The sequence below is a fragment of the Sitophilus oryzae genome, unplaced genomic scaffold (assembly GCF_002938485.1).
Source record: "Sitophilus oryzae breed Bouriz unplaced genomic scaffold, Soryzae_2.0 scaffold_119_pilon_pilon, whole genome shotgun sequence".
Lineage (NCBI taxonomy): Eukaryota > Metazoa > Arthropoda > Insecta > Coleoptera > Curculionidae > Sitophilus > Sitophilus oryzae.
The window spans coordinates 2,845,668-2,869,609 of NW_022145837.1; the positions used below are offsets into that span (position 1 = coordinate 2,845,668).

The 23,942-nt window shown below is 33.4% G+C and overlaps 2 protein-coding genes across 4 annotated transcripts in view; one reads left to right on the plus strand and one right to left on the minus strand.

The window, feature by feature from the left end:
- LOC115891921 (myosin-15-like) overlaps nucleotides 1-15,778 on the minus strand; it is a 53,235-nt gene extending 37,457 nt beyond the window's left edge. The window contains exon 1 of one of the 3 annotated variants that reach the window (XM_030912527.1): nucleotides 15,474-15,778. The gene's annotated coding sequence lies outside the window, so the exon portion shown is untranslated. Of the gene's footprint in view, nucleotides 1-15,465 lie in introns of all 3 variants that reach the window. The other 2 variants (XM_030912525.1, XM_030912526.1) reach the window with 2 other exon arrangements.
- Nucleotides 15,779-16,813: 1,035 nt separating this feature from the next.
- On the plus strand, nucleotides 16,814-22,449 carry LOC115891922. Its single transcript, XM_030912530.1, has 5 exons — nucleotides 16,814-17,052; nucleotides 17,227-17,430; nucleotides 17,485-17,624; nucleotides 17,932-18,128; nucleotides 21,856-22,449. Exons 1-5 carry the CDS (start codon nucleotides 16,904-16,906, stop codon nucleotides 22,297-22,299), a joined length of 1,134 nt encoding a protein of 377 aa, XP_030768390.1. The 5' UTR covers nucleotides 16,814-16,903; the 3' UTR covers nucleotides 22,300-22,449.
- The last annotated feature ends 1,493 nt before the right edge of the window (nucleotides 22,450-23,942 follow it).

Genomic DNA, 23,942 nt, shown 5'->3' on the forward strand with positions numbered 1-23,942 from the left:
AGACAGTTTTTTTGAAATTTGAATATACCGCGTGGAAATTGAAAATCGGACAATTTGGTGAAGGAATCTTATAAATAGTTAGTTTGTTGTGTGTTATAAGTTAGTAATTGTGTATAAAGTGAGAAAATAAATTCGTTAAGTATTTTATCGTGAGTTTAAATTAGTGGACCCACGGAATCCGTAACAATTGGTGTCAGAAGTGGGATTCAAGAGGATTTTAAGCAGAAATTAAGTGGATTGGAAGATTTTTAGACCGAATAAGAGTATTTTTATGGTTGGTACAAGGGAACAAGCGAAGAAAATGGAGGAAGTAAGCAAATTATTGGGCGATTTTATGGAGAATATGAGAAGAGAGAAGGCAGAAGAACAAGAAAGACCCGTAAAGAACGAGAAGAAGAGCGAGCCCGACTAGAAAAAGAGAGAAAGCAAAAGATAAAGAAGAGGAAAAATTACAACGACAAAAGAAAAACAAGAAGAACAGGACCGGCTTGAGAAGATTTTCGGAGATTTGAAATTCCAACAACAACAAGATAAACAGGAAGAACAGGACTGGCTTGAAAAAAATTTTCCAAGATTTGAAAATTCAACGACAACAAGACAAAGAAGAAGAACAGGACCGGCTTGAGAAAATATTGGGTAATTTGGAAATTCCTTTGGAGGAGCGACGTCAGAGAGAAAAGCAAGAAGAACAGGACCGGCTTCAGAAAATCTTAGAAAATCAGGAAATTCGACTTCAGAAAAGCTTCGGAGACATGGAAAAAAAGCAACAAGCAATGTTGGAAATGCGTTGCCAGGAACAGCAGAATCACTTCCAAGAAGCCGTAGAAGATCTGGAGGAACGCCTTCAGAAAAAAATGGAAAAATTAGAGATGGACCTACAGAAGACCAAGGTACAAGTAAGGACACCTGGCGTTCATGGAACTGCGAACCTCAAGGCCCCGACCTATGATGGACAAACCACCTGGACGATGTACCACCGCCAGTTTGAAGCAGCGGCTGCTGCCAATGGATGGACTGACCAGGAGAAAGCAGCGGCACTTGTCATCGCGCTGCGTGGCCCTGCCCTGAACTCCTGCAAACTATTCCTGCAGCCCAACAGCAGGAATATCAAACTTTGGTCGCTGCACTGGACAGAAGATATGGCGACCAACATCGACGCCAACTTTACCAGGCACAGATCAAGACACGCCTGCAGAGGTCCGGAGAGAGTCTGCAGGAATTTGAAGCAGACTTACGTCGGCTGGTACACCTAGCGTATCCTGAAGCACCGGAAGGATTTAGGGAGGAACTCGCTGCTCAGTGCTTTATCAGCGGACTGAGGGACAATGAATTACAGAGGGCGCTGCAAATATCGCGATTTTCTACCAGCAGCGAAGTACTCGTCAGGGCGCTGGAAATAGAAGCTGCATTTAGCGCCATTCCTAAACCGAAGATAGGCTCGGTAACGGTTGAGGAACAGCCAAAGAGTTCTCACATACGTTTGGAGGAGATGTTTAATAAACTATGTGAATTACTAGTGAACAAGAGAGTCAACAACACCCAGACAGAGAACCAAAGAAGATTCCAGGATATGAGGTGCTATGGATGCGGCAGGAATGGCCACATCAAACGAGATTGTCGCATCCAAATGCGATTCCATTCACCATCCAGAGAACATCGGCACATCGGAAGATCCCAGGACATAAGTTGCTATAGATGTGGCAGGAATGGCCACATCAAACGGGATTGTCGCATCCAAATGCGATTCCATTCACCATCCAGAGAACATCGGCACATCGGAAGATCCCAGGACATAAGTTGCTATAGATGTGGCAGGAATGGCCACATCAAACGGGATTGCCGCGTCCAAATGCGATTCCGTTTACCATCGAGAGAACATAGGCACCAGGAAATCAACACTAATGAGAGAGTATTGGCTGAAGAAAACAGAGCCCCTAGGATGTTTTCCGTTAGGGAAACTAGAGAAAACCGCTGGGTGCTGTGTAGGACGGGTACAAATTATCGACAACGACCTAGATCGACGACGAGCTACCTTGGACAAGAAAATGAAACATCGCGAAAGCACTATCAGAATAAGGAATTTTAAGCTTAGAACTGACGAACAATGGACGACGATACAATTGAGGAAAGATCAAATGGAAGATCCAGACATCGGAGCAATACTACGGCTCAAGGAAGGTAACGGCGAGAGACCACCGTGGCAGGATATTGCGGACAGAGGGCTCGTTTTCAAAGCTCTCTGGGCTCAGTGGAATTCACTGGTGATTGAGAATGGATTGATAAAGCGCACGTGGGAAAGTGCGGATGGCAGGACAGTAACAACTCAGTTACTGGTACCAAGGAAGAAAGTCACCCAGGTATTGGAAGAAATTCACGGTGGTAAAACTGGAGCCCATCTTGGAGTAAACAAGACCTTGAGTAAGCTGAGAGACCGTTTTTACTGGGTGGATTATTGCGAAGATGTTAAGAAATGGTGTCAACGTTGTAAGATTTGCGCAGCTAGACAAAGACCAAGTACTCGATCTGGGGAAGAAATGGAACAGGATAGCGTTGGACTGTCGTTCGAAAGAATCGCTAGGAAGGAAAGATTATTGGACATTCATAAGGCCGTTAGAAGTAAGATTGCGCTAGCCAGTGACCGGATGAAAGCTCATTACGACCTCAGAGCTAATTCTACGGGATTTCAACAGGACGATAGGGTATGGTTGTATAACCCACAGCGCAAGAAAGGAAGGTCCCCAAAGTTAACTCCAGCATGGGAAGGTCCTTATACAGTCATCAAGAGGATAAATGATGTTGTGTACCGGATTCATCGCAGCCCTAGAAGTAAGATGAAAGTAGTTCATCTGGATCGATTGAAGAGATACCAGACAGGAAACCTTGATCGGGACGATCAAATTTGAGAGGGGGCAATGTCAAGAAAAATGGCGCATCCGCCAGAAATTAAAAATGTATTACTGGTTGCCTGCACAACCGCAACGTATCCGCCAGAAATTAAAAAGACTTTTTCAGGCGCCATCTTTTAGTCAAGTCGAGAAGTAGGAATCAGACAATAGAATTGTCTGGTATGAAGAAGTACGCTTTCCGAGAATTGGGGAAATTTCGAGAAGCAGTCAATAGAGTATATAAGCCGGAGCCATCGACAACTGAGACAGTTTTTGAAATTTGAATATACCGCGTGGAAATTGAAAATCGGACAATTTGGTGAAGGAATCTTATAAATAGTTAGTTTGTTGTGTGTTATAAGTTAGTAATTGTGTATAAAGTGAGAAAATAAATTCGTTAAGTATTTTATCGTGAGTTTAAATTAGTGGACCCACGGAATCCGTAACAATATTAATTATTTAAAAATACTTGTCCCAACATTTAGTTGTCAGCAAATTGTCCTTTTATGAACAAAATCCGCTACTGTAAATATGGATTGATTTACAAATTCATAAAAATATTGTCAAGTTGTTAGGATATATGGCTATGTTTATATTTAAAAAAATAAATTTATATTTTTCAGTCATTTTGAAAAACCAGGGCAATAATTCCAAAATATGACCTTGTCCCAACATATAGTTGTTAGGGCTCGTATTATATTTCAGAAATCTGCCTAAGGCTTAGCCCGATCCTGTCGTGTTAAGCCACACCCAAAATTCCAAACACACGTGCTTTGATTAAGGCTTGACTAAGGTTTGCAGAGCTTCAGCATTTGCCATAAAATAGCGTGCAATTTATTACAAAACCATATAAATTATATATCACTGTAATCACAAAAGTTCAATCTATTTCCGTATTGTAGCCGAATTTTAAATTGTGACTTTATTTTTGAGAAAATTTAGTCCAAACATAAGGAATATTTTGTTGATCTTTAACAAGAAGACTAGTGAAATGGACTCTTAAAATACTTACCCTTATCTATGGGATACTACACGGGACGTGTAGTAAACCAATCGAGTATGAAATTCACTTAAAATTAATTAATTATATATTTTTTCTTGCATTTTCGACGTTATCTATTTTTGTTAGAAATATATTTTGTTAACAACTTTAATAACTAAATCTACACTTGTTTTTTATTTTAAAAAAATTAAAAGGATGTCATTTTGCTACCAAGTATTTGTAGAGATTGCTAGTTAGAAACACATAATTATAGATAATCTAGTGTAATCATAAAAACGTCGCGTGTGTGATACAGAGGTAGCAATGAAGGTGGAATGTTTTCCTAGTTTCACCTAAAGATTATGGTACTAATCTCTATTGTAACGGAACTAAATCGACGCTAAATTCCTTTGCCAGCTAGATTGGTACTGATGGAACTTGTAAGAGAAGAAAAACTCGAAGAAAATGCCGTTTTTCGTGGTAAATTCTTCAGAAAATACATCTATGGAACGTATACCGGCTGGTCCTAACTGTATTCCGGATACTTGGGCAGCATATTCTGCTGCAGATAAAAATAAGTAAAAAAGTTCGTATAAATGTATGTCCTAAAATGTTTAGTTTCGGAGATACAGGGTGTAGAAGTTTCATTTTTATTTCGATTTTTTCCAAATAATTTATGAAGTAACATCAATATTTGAATAAAAATTGGTGTCTGGGAGTTTTTTGATATGAGAAATTTGATTTTGAGGTCAATATGACTCCTATTTGTAGGGGGCGCCTATATGTGTTAACTAGTAGTGGGAACTATCGAATGAATACTATCGAAACATTCGATAGTTGCAATTCATTCGAATAATTCGATAGCTAGTAAGAAAACATTCGTCGAAAACTATTCGAATAAAAATATCGAATAGATGCGTCATCTGCCTTGAAATATATTAATTCGGCAGCAAAAACCATTCATTTATAAAATTCATTCATTTGTAAAATTCATTTATTCGTCAGGATCGATTATAATAAAACATAAACTGATTTTAGTTGTCGCCCGGCGACGTAGGTTTCTTTCCTAGAAACGCGACAGCGGTCGGTGGCAATGGTATGAAAAAAGCCGGCATCTTTGATTTTGAGTCAGATAAAGATAAGGACACATTATTTTTTTATTGAGGTGCTAGTATTTACACAGAAAATACATTATGAACGGCGCTGTTGCCGTATATTCGTATTAGTAGGTATTAGCAAAGAATATTATTCTTTGGTATTATAGTTAGTTAGGGATAGTATGACTATATATTTTGCATTTTTTTTATTAATATTCTGTTGTTACACTGCAATAATACTTTATATTTGGATGTAGGAAAATTATTTTTAATGTTTTTAAGCAAAACTGGTTTAATAAATAATAATAACAGTAATAATTTGTTATACCTATTAACACCAAAATTTAAAATCATTTAATATAAACATTTTTTTAAGTAGTAGAAAAATATAAACAACAAATTAGAAGTCAAAATTATTTATATTAGATCCTGTTTAAAAATAATAGTCTCTAAATTTTTTGGCAACGTTGGTTTATTAAATAATAATAATTACAGAACTAATTTGTTATATTAACAACAAATTTTAAAATCATGAAATATAAACATTTATTAAGTTTCTAAGCATGCAGTGTAATAGAAGAAAAATATAAATAAAAAATTAGAAATCAAAATTATATATGTGTATTACTTTTTATTACTTTGTATTAGTATTTAAAAATAATATTTGCTTTTACTGGCATTTACTTCAAAAAATAAATGAAATATTTCTCCGCAAAAATCTACATGTAAGAGAATTAGCATAAACAAAATACAAATATCGTTAACTTTTTTTTTTAAATTGGCACGTGTAAAACTTTAATCAATCAATTTAATTTTCTCATCCCAAAATTTGAGTTCGATAACCATTTACTTAACCACATTACCACATTACTTACATATGATTATTAAGTTCAACTAATTCATATTACTAAAACATCTAAAATACAAATACATATGTATTTTTAAAATTAATTGTAAGTTCACCTCATCTCTCTTAAAAATTGTTACTTCTCAAAATTTCCCATTAAAAAAATAGACCATATACCGTATAAAATTAAATAATTGAAAGATCGGAAAATCACACAAATTTTCGGAAAAATTTTGACCACCTGCACACGTACACAATCATCAATTTAAAAAAAAAACACTACTACTTTAGTATTTTAAATATTTTAATAAACGCAAAAATAGCACAGTATTTAGAAGGCAAGTTATAAAAATTTGGAAGGACTAATAATGCACTGACGCAGACAAAAATCAACCGAATACTAAATTTCATTTATAAAAAGCATTTGATAGTCGTGGCTCAACGATAACCATTTAGTCGCACGGCGAGGTTGTCACATATGCTTTAGTATACAAATGAATGGATGATTTTATTCGAATGAAACCATTCGATAGTTGAAATCATTCATTCAGTAACCATTCGATAGTCTAATTCATTCGATAGTTCCCATCGCTAGTGTTAACCTACAATTGTTTTGAAGAGTAATATATAATATAATAAAAATATACATTTATGAAGATTTTTACGTAAAAAAGGTCTCTTGATAAAAATCGCTACGAGTAATGGTTCTCGAGATTTTTCATATAACTCGAATCCAAGATAACTCGAAAATACTTTCACAAAAACTAACAATAGAAACTACCACAAAATACAATAAGAAAATAAAAAAGATATTTAAGAAAATGATATACCTGAAAATAGACGTGGACCAACTTAAAAAAACTATGCCTTCGATGCCATCTGCCCCAGGGAGAGCCATAAAATTCTTCAAACTGTTGCAGACGATGAAAGATGTACTGATGTAATAGACATCGACAACTGCCGAGGAAGAAAAAATTTAATAATATAACTACTAATTGCGTTAAAAAAACATATTTGTCTAAAAATAGTAGGGATAAATAATAAAAAAAATTATTTTTCATTACCTTGAAGAAAAAGAAAGCCGAAAAATAATTAGAAATTTATGGGTTAGCTAGCAGTAAAACTCATTTATTATTAATAATTATAAATTATACTTGTTTTACGTTTAAAGTCACAGAGGCTATTAGTTGAAACTAATAGAGGAAACGTTTTAAACCTAGATCTTAAATAACTTAAAAACGAGTTAAAAACGACCCTGTATATTTTATACCACGTACCACTCTCTACCAGAAATCAACCAACCAAACCTGGTCACTTAAAACGGACATTATAAGGAAACTACAGGTCGCACAACGCTCAAAGGAACGAAATATGCTGGAAATAACCAAAAAAGATCGTAAAAGAGTAGAGTGGATACGACAAAAGACCCAGGTAATAGATATCATCCACAGAATCAAATCCCTCAAGTGGCAATAGGCAGAACACCTGACAAGAAGGACGGACAACAGTTGGACCAGAAAATTACAGCATGATACCCACGAGAAATTAAAAGACCTAGAAGAAGACCGAACCTGAGATTAGATATTGGGAAATTAGCAGGGATAACTTGGGCCCGTATAGCCAAAAATAGACAACAATGGGCCCAACTACAAAGAGAATATCTGTGAGGGAGGCTACACCCTAATGAGACGACAACCATTCGTGCCATAAACATATCGGAGATGGAGAACTTTTGTAAAACCGTCTCAAATGCTGGCATTTGTTAAATGCCTGAGACTGTATAATGAGTTATAACTTCTACAATCTGTATAATATTTAGGAATTTTACACACCCTGTGTACGGTTTAGCAGATATGCCATTTTATCCATACTTTCTGAAGAATGTACGTCTATGTATTATACACACACCGGAAAAATCTATGGATATCATTTTATTAAAGTTAAAAATAAATGTTTTGAATAATCAACCACATATTTGTAGGCCGATTCTTTCTACTTCGATTGAAACGAAGTAGTCACACTAGTTATTTCTAAATTTGGGATATTTGCAGAAGTGTTTGTGCATTTCTTGTCAAATGTATAAAAAGCACCTAGCATCAATTGTTCGAATTTAACCTGTACTGGCTATGTTTTTATGATAACTGGCCAGAATTCATTCAAATAACTCTGTTTACTATTAAACGACATTATGGAGCGTAAACATCTTAACAAAGACGAAATGCTAAGGGCCATGGTTATGCTTAAAGCTAACCAAATGGAATGCGCCAAATCGACGTAGCTAGAGCATTAAATACAACGCAAAGTGTAATATCGCGATTAAGTGCACGCTACCGTGAAAGTGGTGACGTTGCTGAAAGGCACACAAGGCGACATCGCATTACTACCCCTCAGCAAGATCATTTTTTACAATTAAATGCTCGACGCCGACCGACTCTTACAGCACCAGAGCTTAGTTTAATTCTCCAGGAAACACATAATGTAACCGTTAGTCCTGACACTGTTCGCAATAGATCAAGAGAGGTCAACTTAAGAAGCAGACGCTCCTGGAGAGCTCAACCCTTAACGAGAGGAAATCGAGAGGTACGATATTTGTGGGCTGAAGATCAAGTTCAGTGGTCGAATGAACAATGGGCCAATGTTCTCTTCACGGATGAGTCACGCTTTGGAATTTATCCGGATTCGAGAAGGCTTAGGGTATGGAGAGAACCAGGAAATCTTATTCGGTTGGATCATGTTCAGGAAGTGCACCCTTATCAAGGTGGAACAGTTATGGTCTGGGGAGGAGTCCAGTTAGGCCGAAAAACCGATCTCGTTTTTCTTGAAAGGTTTCTAACAGGAATCACATATCGTGATTTAATTCTTGAGCCTGTCGTGTTACCATATGCAAATGATTTTGGGAGAAACTTCATTCCCATGCATGACAATGCACGGCCTCATACAGCCAGAGTGGTAAGTGAGTTTATCAATGCTCATCAATTAATTTGAGAATGGGTATGCCTCGTGAAACTCGTAGGGATCTGGTTCGGGCCGTGAATGCAGCGTGGCAGACTGTACCTCAAGAAGAGATCGACAACCTGATCAGGAGCATGGAGAGACGATGTAGGGCTGTAATGAACAGTAGAGAAGGCGATACCCTTTATTAAGTAAAAATGGTTTTATCTTTTTTTTTTAATTCACAGTTTAGAATTAAAAAAAATGTGTGTATTTTTTTGAGTTCAATAAAAATCAAGGTAAATTTGAAAAATTCGGTAAATTTCGCATTTTTATTTCCAATACGTCCCCTGTAAGCTATTTGTTTATTTTAATTTTATTATATCAGAAATGCAAATAATAAAATTACTGACACTGGCTGGATAAAATTGTAATATCCCTAGACTTTTCTGGTGTGTGTATTTACACTGTAATCTCTCTATGACATATTAGTACAGTATCTGTCAAGAAGTGACATTTTTATCAGATCCGTAATCTATTAAAATTATCTTCGTCTCATTCAATTTAATTGTTGAATCACATTAATCAGTACCAATGACTAGATACGACTATATTTATCTTATAACGAAGGAAAATCTTGCAATAAAATAAATACTTTCATATTTTTTTAACTTTCTCGATTTTTATAACAACACTGAATTCAGAGATTTTACTGGGTAGGAGGACTTTTTTTATTTAAGTCGTTGGGTCCTATATTTGTTCAAAGCCAGCCACATATGGCGTTGGCAGTACTCTCCGATGGTCAAGGTCCCCATTCTCTTAACTCATACAAATAAACTTCTAAATTTTGACGCAAAATTCATTGACATAATATGTAGGTATATTTTAGAGCTGTTAATAAAAATATCCAATGAATAACGTCAAAATGTGGCTAAATAAAACTAAATCGCGAACGTTTTTACTATAAACTAAGGATGAAGTAAGTATTGTCAAATAACAGTCCTCATATAATGTCGTAAAAATATTCTATAATGCTCCCAACATCATCCTTGTATTATCCTAGAAATATCCCAAATAATCGTAAAAGGCTTGCCTAGGGATATCTTGAAGACGACTTTTTTTGTCCCACTTGGATATCCCATAAATATCTTCCTCTGGTTTTTGGATATCCCTAAGATATCTATAAGATTGTGTTGTGTTATATGGGATAATACTTCTAATAATATACTTATAATATACTTATTATTATACTTAAGTATTTGAGATATCAGTTACAAAATACTTTTAAGAAATCCAAATGGTAAAAATGTATCCAAATGGTAAAAATGTATAAATATACAAAAAGAAAAAAGTATTTCAAATATAAGATGAAAATACGTATTTTTTATCTTATATTTGTATTTCAATTAACATAACTTATAGAAGAAAATACGATATCTACAAATATAAAAATAAAGTATTTATCCAAATGACATTTGACAATTACTGATGAAATAATAATACCTAATATACCATCCGGTCTACATAATCATTACTGAATAACAGATCAAACGACTAGGTAGCTGGCTTTTGTAAAACCTAAAAGTATAAATAGATATTATAGATAAACAACAAACAGGTAAAGGAAATTTGCTATTAGAGGACAGGAAGATAGACTGAAGTAGTAAATAAATAAATAAAGCTGCTTTTATTGCTCTGTTTTGATCAGATGAATTGGTTTATTCATGCACAATCGAACAAAAACAGATATAGGTGTGCGTACTTCCGCCCTTAAAGCCTTTCAAATTAATAGTACTATCACAGATAAAATATAAGTACTATGCTAACTTAGTTTAATAGAAATAGATTTATCTGTCTAGAAACGAGAAACGTTCTGTCCTTTTTAATTTTCCTTTAATTAGGGTTAAGTTTTATGTCAAGTTTTTGGAAATGACGTAAATTATCATCGATTGTCATTCCCCAGTCGTCTTTGACGCCGTTTTTTTTTGACTATACGGTATTTTTAGATATATATTCGTGCCTTAGAAATTCCTTAGTTCTTAGACACCCTGTACAGGGTGGCTCGAATTCGACGTTCATCATTGGGATTTCGGAAACCGTAAGAGATACAGGATCGGTTAAATGGAGCCTAAATGTTGCGCAATTTGATTCTCAATAAAATGCCCTATTGGATTTTGAAAAATTCCGAATATTTCCGAATATATTCGAAAAAAAACGGAATTTTCAATTTTGTTTTCTGTTGTTTCCTGGCTTTATTTGTTAAGATAACTTAAAATGAAAAACACATTTTCATGGCTACTTTTTCTGCTCTATAACTCTGTGTGATTAAATATTGACTCTGACGTTTCGGCTTCTGGCGACCCTCATCAACTTATTTTTTTTAAATACGGACCTGATTTTTTTTCAATTTAATTAAATCCTTTCATCACTCTTAAAGCACTATATACCGTGCTGGCAACTGTTACTTTTGGGTCGGCATTTACATGTGTGGAAGTAAATCGCATAGGGATCTTATTAAGTCGGAGTGAGAGAAATGCGACCGACCGACGCGACGCGCGCCGGTGTGCTGTTGCGGCGTTGCCGATACGATTTTTAAAAGACTTTTTTTTCAAGAGATAACTAGATAAAATCATTAGACATGTTTCTGAGCATCTGAAATGGAATTATAAGGATATCGTTAAGGTGTCATTTTTTTTATAACGAGAAAACGTCAGTAATCGCGATAATTTAAAAACTGAACTTTTTAACACATAACAGGCCATAACTCAAGAACCACTTTAGATATTGAAACTTTTGTCAAGATCGGACATTTTACAATATGTTTACATAAGAAAAATTCGATAAGGTTGTTTTTTCCATTCAAAAATTGTAAACAATCCATCTATTTACTTTTAGAGTATAGCAATTTTCAGCAATCGTGTATTTTTTTTGATAAAGATTTTCACATACTGTCTACAAAGAAAATACAGCAGAAATATCAACAAAGTTCTTGAAAAAACTACAATCTATTATTTCTAATAGATTTCGAGATATCAATTTTTGAATTCAGAGTTCTAATAGCGCGACCACTATCGAACACCCCTCAATTCCGCTTATTTTTACCAAAATTGCAAGTGTTTCTAGCTTGCACTAAAAAAAATTCAAGTTATAGGGAAAATTACAACGACTCGTTAATAAATAAACAAATTAAGTATCACGAGACGTAATTAAATCGTGAAGCTGAACGCATAACGTACACCTTTCCATAGAACTTTAAGTACTGACAGAGGTATTGATTGGGTCGACCGGTCAACTGCGACAAATCGACTTATCCCCTTCCACGTCTCTTAGCGATATACACAGTTTCTCGGTTTATTTCATACGTTTGGCAACGTGTTTACTGTCCTCTCTTTGTTCAGTACATTATAAACGCATTGTACTCTTCTTACATACGGAAATCTCGACAAACCTTTGCCAGCCCTTAGTATAGTCACTTTGATATTTGCCGACGTTTCGTACAGAAAATTCCATCACCAGAATATTCTATGCAAAAAAATCAAAAGTAAAATTGCAATACGGCATTTTATTGAGCATCAAATTGCGCAACTTTGCCTCCATTTAACCGATCCTGTATATATCTTTTACGGTTTCCGAAATCCCAGTGATGAGCGTTGAATTCGAGCCACCCTGTACAGGGTGTAAGTAAATGAATAAATGTGAAAAAAATCAGGAAGTGATACTCGTTTTTCTAAATTGACTGTTTTACATTAGAAATTTGTGATTTCAAAAAATTTGTCTTTAGTTATTCATTAATTTGTTTGATGCAATCAAAATTAATTGCTAACAATTATAAGTCAAATAAATCCTTTATTTGCTATTTTTCGGTCATTTTTATGACTGAAAAAAACATCAAACATTAAAGAAAAAAATTGGGCTTATTGTTTAACAATACCCAAAAAATATATGGGTGCATTGTGTTGAGGTTCAGTATATACCTCAAGCAGACTATGAAAGACAGTCATATATACAGAGTCTGTGGGCTATTTAGGGCACACGTGTGCGCCATATGTTCTCCATTTTGAACAATAAAAACCTATTATACAGTTCCGAACACAATACTCTCTTGCAATTAGCTTGTTGATGTCAATTTGAGCTGTCTAAATCAATCAGTTTGGCTTTAATTAAGTTAAATAAAATTAAGAAAATGACCGTTGACCTGTCACAATAAATGGTGATGAGAATAAACTACAATTTTAATTTCAACATTACCATATTTTTATTATTTTTTTTAGTAGCTAGAAATTGTGAGATTTTTCAAAGATTGTTTTAGTTTTTAGTTAAAAAACATAATTTCCTGATAATATGGCAACAAAAAATAATTTTTTACAGCTATTATACGAGGCATGTTTTTTAAGTAAGTACCGTTTTGCGATTCCGCCGCCGCAGCGCTACGGTCGGCGTTCCGCGCATGCGCGCTGGTTACCTACATCTCTTGTCTATGCACAGACGCCAGTACAGTCTGATTCTTCATTGTATACGTTGTTTATTGAGTGTTTAAGATGCCTCCGACAATCGTGAGCCCCGCCGATTGTGAAGTACGGACTGTCATACGATTTCTTAGTGCTAAAGGCGTAAAACCGATCGATATTCATCGTGAGATCTCTGTGAAGTTTACGGACAAAACATTATGAGTGATGGAATGGTAAGGAAATGGGTGAGAGCATTTAAAGATGGCCGCACAAATGTGCATGATGAAGAACGGAGTGGGCGTCCTTCGGTCGTTAATGAAGATTTGGTGCAGAAAGTGGACGAAAAGGTGAAAGAAAACAGACGCTTTACAATTTCATCATTGTGCGACTACTTTCCTGAATGTTCTCGTAGTGTTTTGTATCGCATTGTGACCGAGAACTTGAATTACCGGAAATTGTGTTCACGTTGGGTTCCGAAAATGTTGACGGATTTGCACAAAACCCAACGTTTAGGCAGTGCATTGACTTTCCTTGAGCAGTACCACAATGAAGGTGAAGATTTTTAGACAAAATTGTTACTGGTGACGAAACATGGGTGGCCTACGTCACACCAGAATCGAAACAACAGTCCATGGAATGGCGACATTCATCATCACCCAAAACAGTGAAGTTTAAGCAAACAATTTCTGCCCGGAAAATCATGTGCGCAGTTTTTTGGGACAGAAAATGAGTATTGCTAGTGGAGTTTCTGCCTCGTAATGAGACAATCAATGCAGCATCTTATTGTGAGACATTGAACAATCTGCGCCGTGCAATCCAAAACAAAAGACGTGGCAAGTTGAGTAAGGGTATTGTTTTGCTGCATGACAATGCCCGTCCACATGTGGCTAATCGGACCAAAGATCTCATCAAATCTTTTAAATGGGAAACTCTAGATCATCCTCCATACAGCCCCTGATCTGGCGCCCAGTGACTACCATTTATTCCTGCACTTGAAGAAACACCTGGGCGGTCAGCGTCTTCAAGACGATAACGAAGTCAAAACAGTTGTGATACAGTGGTTAACCAGTCAGGCGGCAGAATTTTATGAGGAGGGTATTGAAAAACTGGTGCCACGTTATGACAAGTGCCTCAATATTCACGGAAATTATGTAGAAAAGTAGATTAAGGTACAGGCTTTCATGTAAAAATAAAATTATTGCGATATCTTTGCACGTTTTTTTTTTAATTCCAAAACGGTACTTACTTAAAAAACATGCCTCGTATAAGCTATCTTGTACCGCTTCCCACAAGAGGTTCTAAAAAGAACAATGTTCGACTGCAAGGTCTGCTAGTAAACATTTTCAACCTAAAAGTATCACAACGCTATTTATTTAAAACAAAAACTGGTAATACATAAGGTAATACAAAACTAAAATGTCAAAACGAATGACAATGTCAGGAAATAAATAAATAAATGTGGCAACTTGACATTTTTTACAGCAGAGCTACCACCTGAATCCCCAGCGCGAAATTTAAATTCCAGTTAGTCAGCCCGGCGCCGAGTATTTCCAAGGTTGGCAACAATGAACTTAAAAATCGCGCCCTCGGTTACGTAACTAGAAGATTAATTAATATGAAATATAATTTTGATATGAAATAATTATTATAACTTATCTATATTTATATGAAATATATATTTCTTAACAATATTAATAACTGATATTGTTTATTGGCAACGTAAAATAAAACCAACAATTTATTGAATCTACCCTATATATTTTTACACATTTTAAAATTCGAAAAATACGAAATTTTACCACCCCTAAAAATATCTGCAATTATTTAAGACTCGTCCTGTATTTTACGAGCATCAGATCGAAATAAAAGTAAAATTTCCGAAAAAAAACATCACTTTATTGATTCACTTCGATTTATTTAAATTCAGAGAATCACCCTGTATACAAAAATAAACGACAAAAAAATAATAAAAACGTCGTTTAAATCTTATTGATTTAAGTAGCGTATAGTACCAATTCTGGGTACCTACAACGAACGACCTTGCAAGGCAATCTGGTTCAAGACGTTAACATTATTTAGGATTACAAAATACTCGCAAAAACATGGGGGGTTTCACGAATTTAACCCAAATTCCAACAAGATTAAATACCAAAGATCCTCTACTGATAACATGACACCTTTTTTTCTGTGAAATATACCTACTATATTTTTGGTATTTTTTTTTTCTTGATACAATGTCTGATTCATATATGAAGAAAAAAAAGTGGGTACTTACTTACCTACCAACAAAATTCCATAAAGTCGTTAGATCAATGTCAAGGGAGAACTTCAGACGGTTAGGGGTTGAAAAATATCACTGTAAACACACAAAAAACACTTTGAAACACTGTATATACAGAAATGATTATTCAGTATCCTAAATTTAATTAAAAAACGCCGGTTGATAGGGAAAAATTACGTTTTGAACCGGTTAAAAACTAAGAAAAAAACTTTAGGTATAAACGCGGTATATTTAGGCCCTTTGGGTTGTTTCCTTTAGGGCAATTCAAGTTGTTTTGAAGAGCAGGAGACCGACAGCACAAGGCGGCATCGCGCACTCACAGTGGGGAACGGCCTTAGCGGAAAATCGAATGCGTTCGCAAACCAGTGGCGTAGAAACTGGGGTTTTATCATAATGAAATGTATTATTAAAAAATACATACCTATGATCGCGCAACGGTGCGTTAGGCATCTGTATATACGGTTATCGCAAAACATTTTCCGATGCACGTCATCAAGCATATATCGAAATTGACACTAAAGTCTGTAAACCTGACTGAAATTGAATTTTGCCAAAAATGTTTAAATTTGTTGTATAATTTAAGATACCGCTGCTCTTCATTTTACTTTATAGAGCAAATGATAGTAACAGATATTTTATTTGGATTAAAGCTGCAAAAATTAGTTGAAACCAATTTTATTATCGCTATGTTGGTCACATTGCAACGTTGTCGTTTATTATTTGACAATCATCATAATGTCGTAAGTCATTATTTTGCATAATATCGTGTTGTTATTGAATCTTTGTGAGCAATTCTCGTTTTTTGTCTTTTTTTATAAATTGTACTTTTAAGCACAAACAGTTCTTTTAAGAACTAAATTTTCGAGTTTTTGTATTGCATTTCTTGAAATTGTGTGTTAAAAATATGCCGAAGCATTTAAACAGTCGAAGCAAAAAGCTTGTAGCTTTCCTGATAAACTGTTTTGAACGAGAACGTGAATATATAGGTGCTTTATTACCCTTGGTTGCAGTCAGAGAAGTAAGTTTGATTGGTAAGCACATTATCCCACTTTCAAAGTTATTTCTACGTTAGATTTTAGTAAATTTTGTGATTATTGTGTGTGCATTAATGGCACCCTCTCTTACTTGTTAGCCATTTGTGGTGTTGTAAAACTTCCTCTTTTAACGTGTTGTATAACTTTAACAAAAAATTTGAATTAAAAAAATACATTTTTCAATTAATATTTTAAGTGTTCCCTCCTTAACGTGCCGCCCATGGTAGAGGAACCCCCTTCGCAAACCATGTTGCGCACGCGTTTCTCGCTTAAATCGATATTTTGTTGATTCGTTTGACAGTCGCCAGCCCGCCTGACTTTTCGCTTTACCAGCGAAATTTTGTGTTCTTTTTGTTGATTTTTGTTAATAGTTTGTTAGTAATTTTTGTTATTAAAACATGGAAGTTGTAGAGGACAAACACGAAGATGAAATGTTCCTGGTTTCATCAGATACAGAGTCAGATTATGGTGACGAAAACTATCTTTTTTACGATGAAAATTCCGATACAAGAAAAGAAATCAAAGATCGATTGAGTGCGTTTGACAGGTAGGTCAAAACTTGTTGCATTTTGCATTAATTACTATAGTCTAATGCATTTACCAAATTCTACTTATATAAAATAAGAAAATAAAAGTGTTCTAGCTGTTTAAAGTGAATTTAGGTCATTGTATGAGGGTACCCTCATAATCAGAGTGATTGTATTGATCCAAACCTTTTCAGTGATACTGGCGGTATGTCGGAAGTATACCAAGAACGGTTTTTACCAAAATTAAAAGATAAAACACCAAATTTCCTGACATGGCTCGTCGATACTGACCTACTCTCTTCTACAGTGAGCTGTCCCAACGCTGAAAGCGATCCAAACTGTTCACAATACATGGAGTATGTATTTGCCTTCGGATTATACGATTCATATCAGTTAAGGTACTTTTATTTTTAAAGAAAAGTTATGGTAGTGTAAAAAAAACAATCTTCTAGGTGCAGAAACTGTTTATCTAAAGAATCTATAAGGAAAAAATCGATTTTCTATGGTGTTAAATGTAACCTGAGAAGTGCAATAAGGATATTGTACGGCTGGGTTAAAGGGGTAGATCTCGAAGTCATGTCCAGTATGTTAGGTAGGTAATATCAATAAAATATAGCTTTGAATAGAGAAACTAACCTTATTTATATTGTTTGCTGCTAATAAATCAGATTTTGTAAGGATCAGCCAGGTAAAAGTTATAGATTAGTTTATATATCTGTAAAAATGTATTTTTTTAATGTACATGTGTCCCATTTTTGTTTGTATTATAGGGTTTCTCGTATATATAGGACAAATCTGTGTGTACATTACTATGTACTGGAGCTTTGTATATTTACTCCTAAATGAGAGACCCTGTAAACACACCTGTACTAATGATGAATTATTTTTTTTCTGTATAGGTTTAGATAGGAATATAATCGGAACCATATATAATAGAGCTGCAAAAATAGCTCTGAGTTGTCTGAGTGTGTCTCCAGAGTTTATAGAGTTTGGTGGAGAGAACTCTGTGGTTTTAGTTGATATTTATCCCAATATGCTACAGTGTCCAAATAAACTAAAAACGTGTAGACCAATATTGTGTATAGCAGAGGCTGAGGTAACAATAAACAGTAAACGTACAATATAAGTATGTCTGTATATATTTATAGGAGGTTATGTTCATATTTTCGCCCCTTGTATATTCATTAGTATATTTCGTTTATCGATCTTCATATATAATTTATATATGACCATATAATCATCATATATAAAAAATGACACATAAAAATAATATAGGATGTTATACAGGGTGGCGCATCTCATTCGCGTTGGTTGATTATACGAAAACGGGAAGATATAGAAACAAAATATTTTATGGGTATAGGTGGGAAGGCAATGTACATAATTTAAAATTATTTTGAAATCTGCAGGGTATGTCAGAACTAAGATCCACACCAAAATTAGTATTCTATTTTATTTTTGGATTCTTGGGCACAAAATACAGCATTTATTATAAGGGTTAAATATGTTTAAAAGCTTTGGTTTTTGAGATATTTAGAGATATTTAAATATGCATGCTATAATAAAAAAAATGTCAACACCCTGTACATTACTTTTCAGAATTAATTCTTGCGCTGACTTTTAAGCCAGAGAAATAAACTTTACAGAAAAATTTGATCGCTTCGTTTAATGTATACAGGGGTATCAAACATTGCTGGTCTATTTTAAATATTTATTTTACATAAAAACTTCGTTATTTCAAATACAACACACTGTATTTTTTTAAATAAATCCAAGCAGATTTAAATGCTCTTTCAAACTATATTAGGGTTTCCTACACCTATCTAGCTCAGATTTTGAATAAAGAGCAATTTTTCAATAAAATGACAATTAAGAGGGCTGGTGTTGTCATGGCAAGTTTTTAGTGACAGTTAGTAGCTATTTTCATAATTAAAATTAGTTTATGGACTTTATAGGAAAAAAAAATATAACTTTGGTATGGATCTTAGTTCTGAAACACCCTGTATATTTCAAAATAATTTTAAATTGTGCACATTGCCTCCCCACATATATTCATAAAATATTTTGTTTATAAATCTTTCCGTTTTCGTAAAATCAACCGAGGCGAATGTGATGCGCCACCCTGTATATAAGTTATGTATGATGTCATATAATTTTTATATGATAGTACTTATATATGATCCTTTACGATATTTTTTATATATGATCATATACATAGACTTAAAATAAAATATAGACTGAGCATCTCATTCATAAATAGCTGGAACATGCGGTCAGACACTGTCTTGTTATTGTTGTGTTATTGTTTTAGGTTATAACGAGTGCGACACGAGCGATAGATAGGTTGTCTCTGTCGTAACGGTCGTTCCTTGATGACTCTGCCGAGAAACACAACACTGTCTTTCGTTTCTCAAGTACACCTGAACTCTCCATATCATAGCCGGGTAATTTTTTTATTTTAATGAAGCTATAATTAAATTAAAAATATATCGTATTTAAACTTTTTTATATTTTATTAAGATTTAGGAAAGGTTTTTTAAATAAAAGTTTAGAAAAAACAATTAGAGTCCAAAAAGGATAAAAATAATAAAATACACGTTATAGAAGAAATTTTATAATCGAAATTAGGTAATTTTTTAAATTAATAATAAATTATTAATTTTAGTCAAACATTTACAACCCCTAATATTAATCAAAACAGGATCTATTCCACAGATATAATAGAAACGGCGACAGGGAGAGAAAAAAAAATATGATTGTTGTAATTTTTTTTCTGGTTAAGTGACGTCTTATTATGTAAATTAGAGAAACCATAAATCTGTTCCATTAAAGCAAGGAAGGTGATAGGAAGTGGATAAAATAAAAACTACATTTATTTAACTCGGCACTGTCTTTATTATACCGGGTGCGTCTCAAAAGTGGCTCATCCCCATAATTTTTTTATATTTTCAAATAAAAAAACAAGATTTAGTATGTTAGTATATGAAATAAATTAGGATTGATTGACGCATTCAATTGTTTTTGGTCACTTCCTGTTTTACCGGAAATGACTATAACTTTTAATTTTTAAACGGCACCCTCGGTATATTTCTACTTTATTCGATAGAAAATGACACTCTGAATAGAATGACATATCATATGTCAACTTTTGACATTTTCGCATATGGTTTAATTGTAATTGTAACACGCGGTTCATAACGACAATTTGACTCGAAATACCAAGTGTGTGGTATCAATATATTCATAAAAAAATGCTTTTTCCAAATATGCTAATGAGTCACCCTTGTTCCATTTGAAAAAATTGATATATGTATGATTAAAAATACGATTTGTACATCTTTTAACCGGCCTAGACAAGACACGAAACCTATTAGACGATCAAAACTATTTTTCCAAGGCTCCTTGATTAAAACTTAGTGGATTGAAAAAAAACTCGATTGAAATTTAAAATAGGATATGTTTTTAAGCGACAATGTCAAAAGTTGACATATGATATGTCATTCTATTCAGAGTGTCATTTTTTATCGAATAAAGTAGCAATATACCGAGGGTGCCTTTAAAAATCAAAAGATGTAATCATTTCGGTGAAACAGGAAGAGACCAAAACAATTGAATACGTCAATAAATCTAATTTATGTCATATACCTACTAACATACAAATCTGTTTTTTATCTGAAAAAATAAAAAAAGTTATAGGGTTGAGCCACTTTTGAGACGACCCGGTATATTAAAAAATATTGTTTCATAATGTAATATCATTTTAAAATTCTTGTACGTTATTTTAGATTCTGAAGATAATTTTAGAATAAACCGGAATATATTTTTAATAAAAACAGTATTAATTATTAACAGGGTTATAATTATGATTTTGTTACAATGTAAGTAAGTAAATAATGTAATGTAAAAAAAAAAATTCAGATTTTACATTTTACTAAAATATTATCTAAATAAGTGCCTTTCTACAACAACGCCACTGACTGCCAATGGGTAAATTGAGAGTTGCCTACCGGTCAAAAGTCGTTTCAAGACTTAAATGGATTATTTAAGTCAAATTTCTTGCAAATTTGGCACTGGCGAACCATATTTTATAGTTTTTGAACAGAAAAAGTCAATAAAATAAACACTTAAGGACTACAAGCTAAGAAAATGTGTTAATACAGCCGGGGAGATAGCGGCAACAAAGCTTTACCGCACACGTGTGACACGTACTACAAGGTAATAAATGAATGAATAGGCTCCCTCGCCTCTAATCGGTGTTGTCATATTGTAAAGAACTTATCCTTATTAAACAGTATCCGACTTATAATTTAGTAGTATAAGGACTATTTAATACATCTATGGAATATTAAAACCTACTTTATTAAACTGTAGTATTAATATCTCAATATATGTGTATAACAAGAAAAAAAATATTGATAATATTAAAGACGTGACAACATAGGCTGGATGAGGAAGGCTCGGTCGACTGTACCCAGAAGTAAACATGTGTACAAAAAAGGTTGTTTGTCCGCGTTGAGATGTAAATAGTGTAGTCTATATTTTATTTTAAGTCTATGATCATATATGTCATATAGTATCTATTTTTATTATTTCTCTATTCAGAAAATTGCAAAAATTATATATTTATATGAACATTTGTTAGTCTAATATTCTGGAGTCGTTTTTGGATAATCTACATATTTTTTGTCTGAAAATGTCATTATAATTGTCCCTCTTCGCATTTCTGTAAGGAAAATTTAAAAAAAATTCGACATACCTATATCGTACTAGACCCCAATAAATATTTTTTTATTTATTTGCAAATAATAAAATGTAATTTTTAGAGTTTTCCTCAAAGGTTCTGGCTGCAAGAACTGGATTTCTGGGACCCACAGGATCCGGAACAAATAAGTAAGGTTAGGAAGAAAATAATTTTTGCTATTACAACCCTGGTTAGGCGTGGATCTACCCTGATCTTACCCAACTACGAATCTATGCCACTGCCCGAGAATATCGAAGTACTTAAAAAGAAATACGCCACGATAAGGTTTATGGATGAACTAATGAAATTTGCGTCAGAGCGAAGACCTGTGTATCCTATTCTGGATACCATCTGGAAAAAACCTGTTAGTTTGTGCGAAGAAGCTCAATTTTATAACCCAGGCTATGTGAGTCAATTCCTGATTCGAAATATCTGGAACGAGGCTACCGGGAGAGACAGTTTTATAATGTTGATCATTTTTATTGTGTACGTTACTCGAAGAAAAAACATCGAAGATTATTTATAGGTTAAAAACAGTATTTTTCAAAGACATCTAACTTAACGGAGACAAAACAAGTTATATAGTCTATAAAATGAATAACTTTGAATTTTGACCGTTATTTTTTACCAACATGGCAAATATAAAATCCCTCTATCAAAAAAGCTACTGATATTCTTTAAATTGAGTGCCTAAACGAATCAGATAGGTAACTCTTTTAACTTTCGTGAAATAGAAAAGGAAAATAATAAAACAAGTGACAGTTCTTCCTCTTCTTGCAAAAATCAACACGAAATGTCATAATTGTGAAAAGTAAAATGTCATCAGCTTTTGACATTTCTAAATATCAGACCAATGCCGTGTGTAATAGAACAGGCTCGGAGCGAGATTTATGACGTCACGCTAGTTAGATACTACGGATTGATAAATATGTTGTAGAATACATGGAAAACATAATTATTCCTTGTATGTTTGGTTTGTATTTTAAAAATGATTTAGTTTACATGAAATATACATAATATACAGTTAATAAATACAATATATATAACTAACCTAACCTATTTATAGTAATAAATAATTTGGCAAATAAACTATGAAAAATACAAATGTTTTACAATATACAAATAATGAATAGGTACATAAGATAATGGGTAAAATGTAAAATATATTTTAAATATTGGGGTTTGAAAATCGATCTAATTTACCAAAAAACATTCAATATCTACTAATAGTGATGTATTGTTATGAAAAAATTATATTTGCAAATAATACAATATCATAGAAAAAAAGTTAGTTATTTTATATGTAAAATTATTCTAAAATTTTTTATTTTCTTGGGATTTAGGTTCGGGAAAAACGCTGATTAAGTTTTCATTTGGTTTTTCATTATTTTTATTTAGTTAAAAAAAACGTTTCGGCTAACATTATAGCCTTCATCACTGTTGTGTCATGAAAAAAATAGTGTCGAATATAATCCAAAAAATTACATATAAAATATTCACACCACATAATGTTTACTGCAATTAATAAACTAATATAAACTTGTCAAAAGATGACCACCATATTTTTTAAAATTATTATTCTTAACACTAAAACTCTCTACATTAACTATGGAGTACGATTTCAGCCATATTGTAAAACATTTGCTGCATTTGTATGGTTCATAGTTTATTATAGGTATATATATATATATATATATATTATATATATATATATATATATATATATATATATATATATATATATATATATATATATATTGTATTTATTAACTGTATATTATGTATATTTCATGTAAACTATATAATTTTTAAAATACAAACCAAAAATACGAGGAATAATTTTGTTTTCCATGTTTTCTCTAAATATTTATTAATCCGTAGTATCTAACTAGTGTGACGTCATAAATATCGCTCCGAGGCTGTTCTATTAGAGACGGCATTGCGTCAGCATGGCCTCAAGTTGCTAACCTAATAAAATTAACACTAGAAAAGCCCGCGGGAATTGTCAAATTCAAAGTTATTCGTTTTACAGACTATACTTTATCCCGATTAAACATCGTTTTCAACAAAAATCGTTGATGCCAAATTTCTGCGGTTTGCCTTAGATCTGCAGCTTGTGTTTAAAAACAAAAAATGTTATAAATGAAATTTTTCCATAGCAACTGTTAG

What these genes read in the sequence shown, in the direction of transcription:
- LOC115891922 (XM_030912530.1), top strand. Translation starts at nt 16,904, where the DNA reads ATGGAAGTTGTAGAGGACAAACACGAAGATGAAATGTTCCTGGTTTCA. An exon ending in CGATTGAGTGCGTTTGACAG is followed by an intron (nt 17,053 to 17,226) that starts GTAGGTCAAAAC and finishes AAACCTTTTCAG; the next exon opens with TGATACTGGCGGTATGTCGG. An exon ending in AGTCATGTCCAGTATGTTAG is followed by an intron (nt 17,625 to 17,931) that starts GTAGGTAATATC and finishes TTTTCTGTATAG; the next exon opens with GTTTAGATAGGAATATAATC.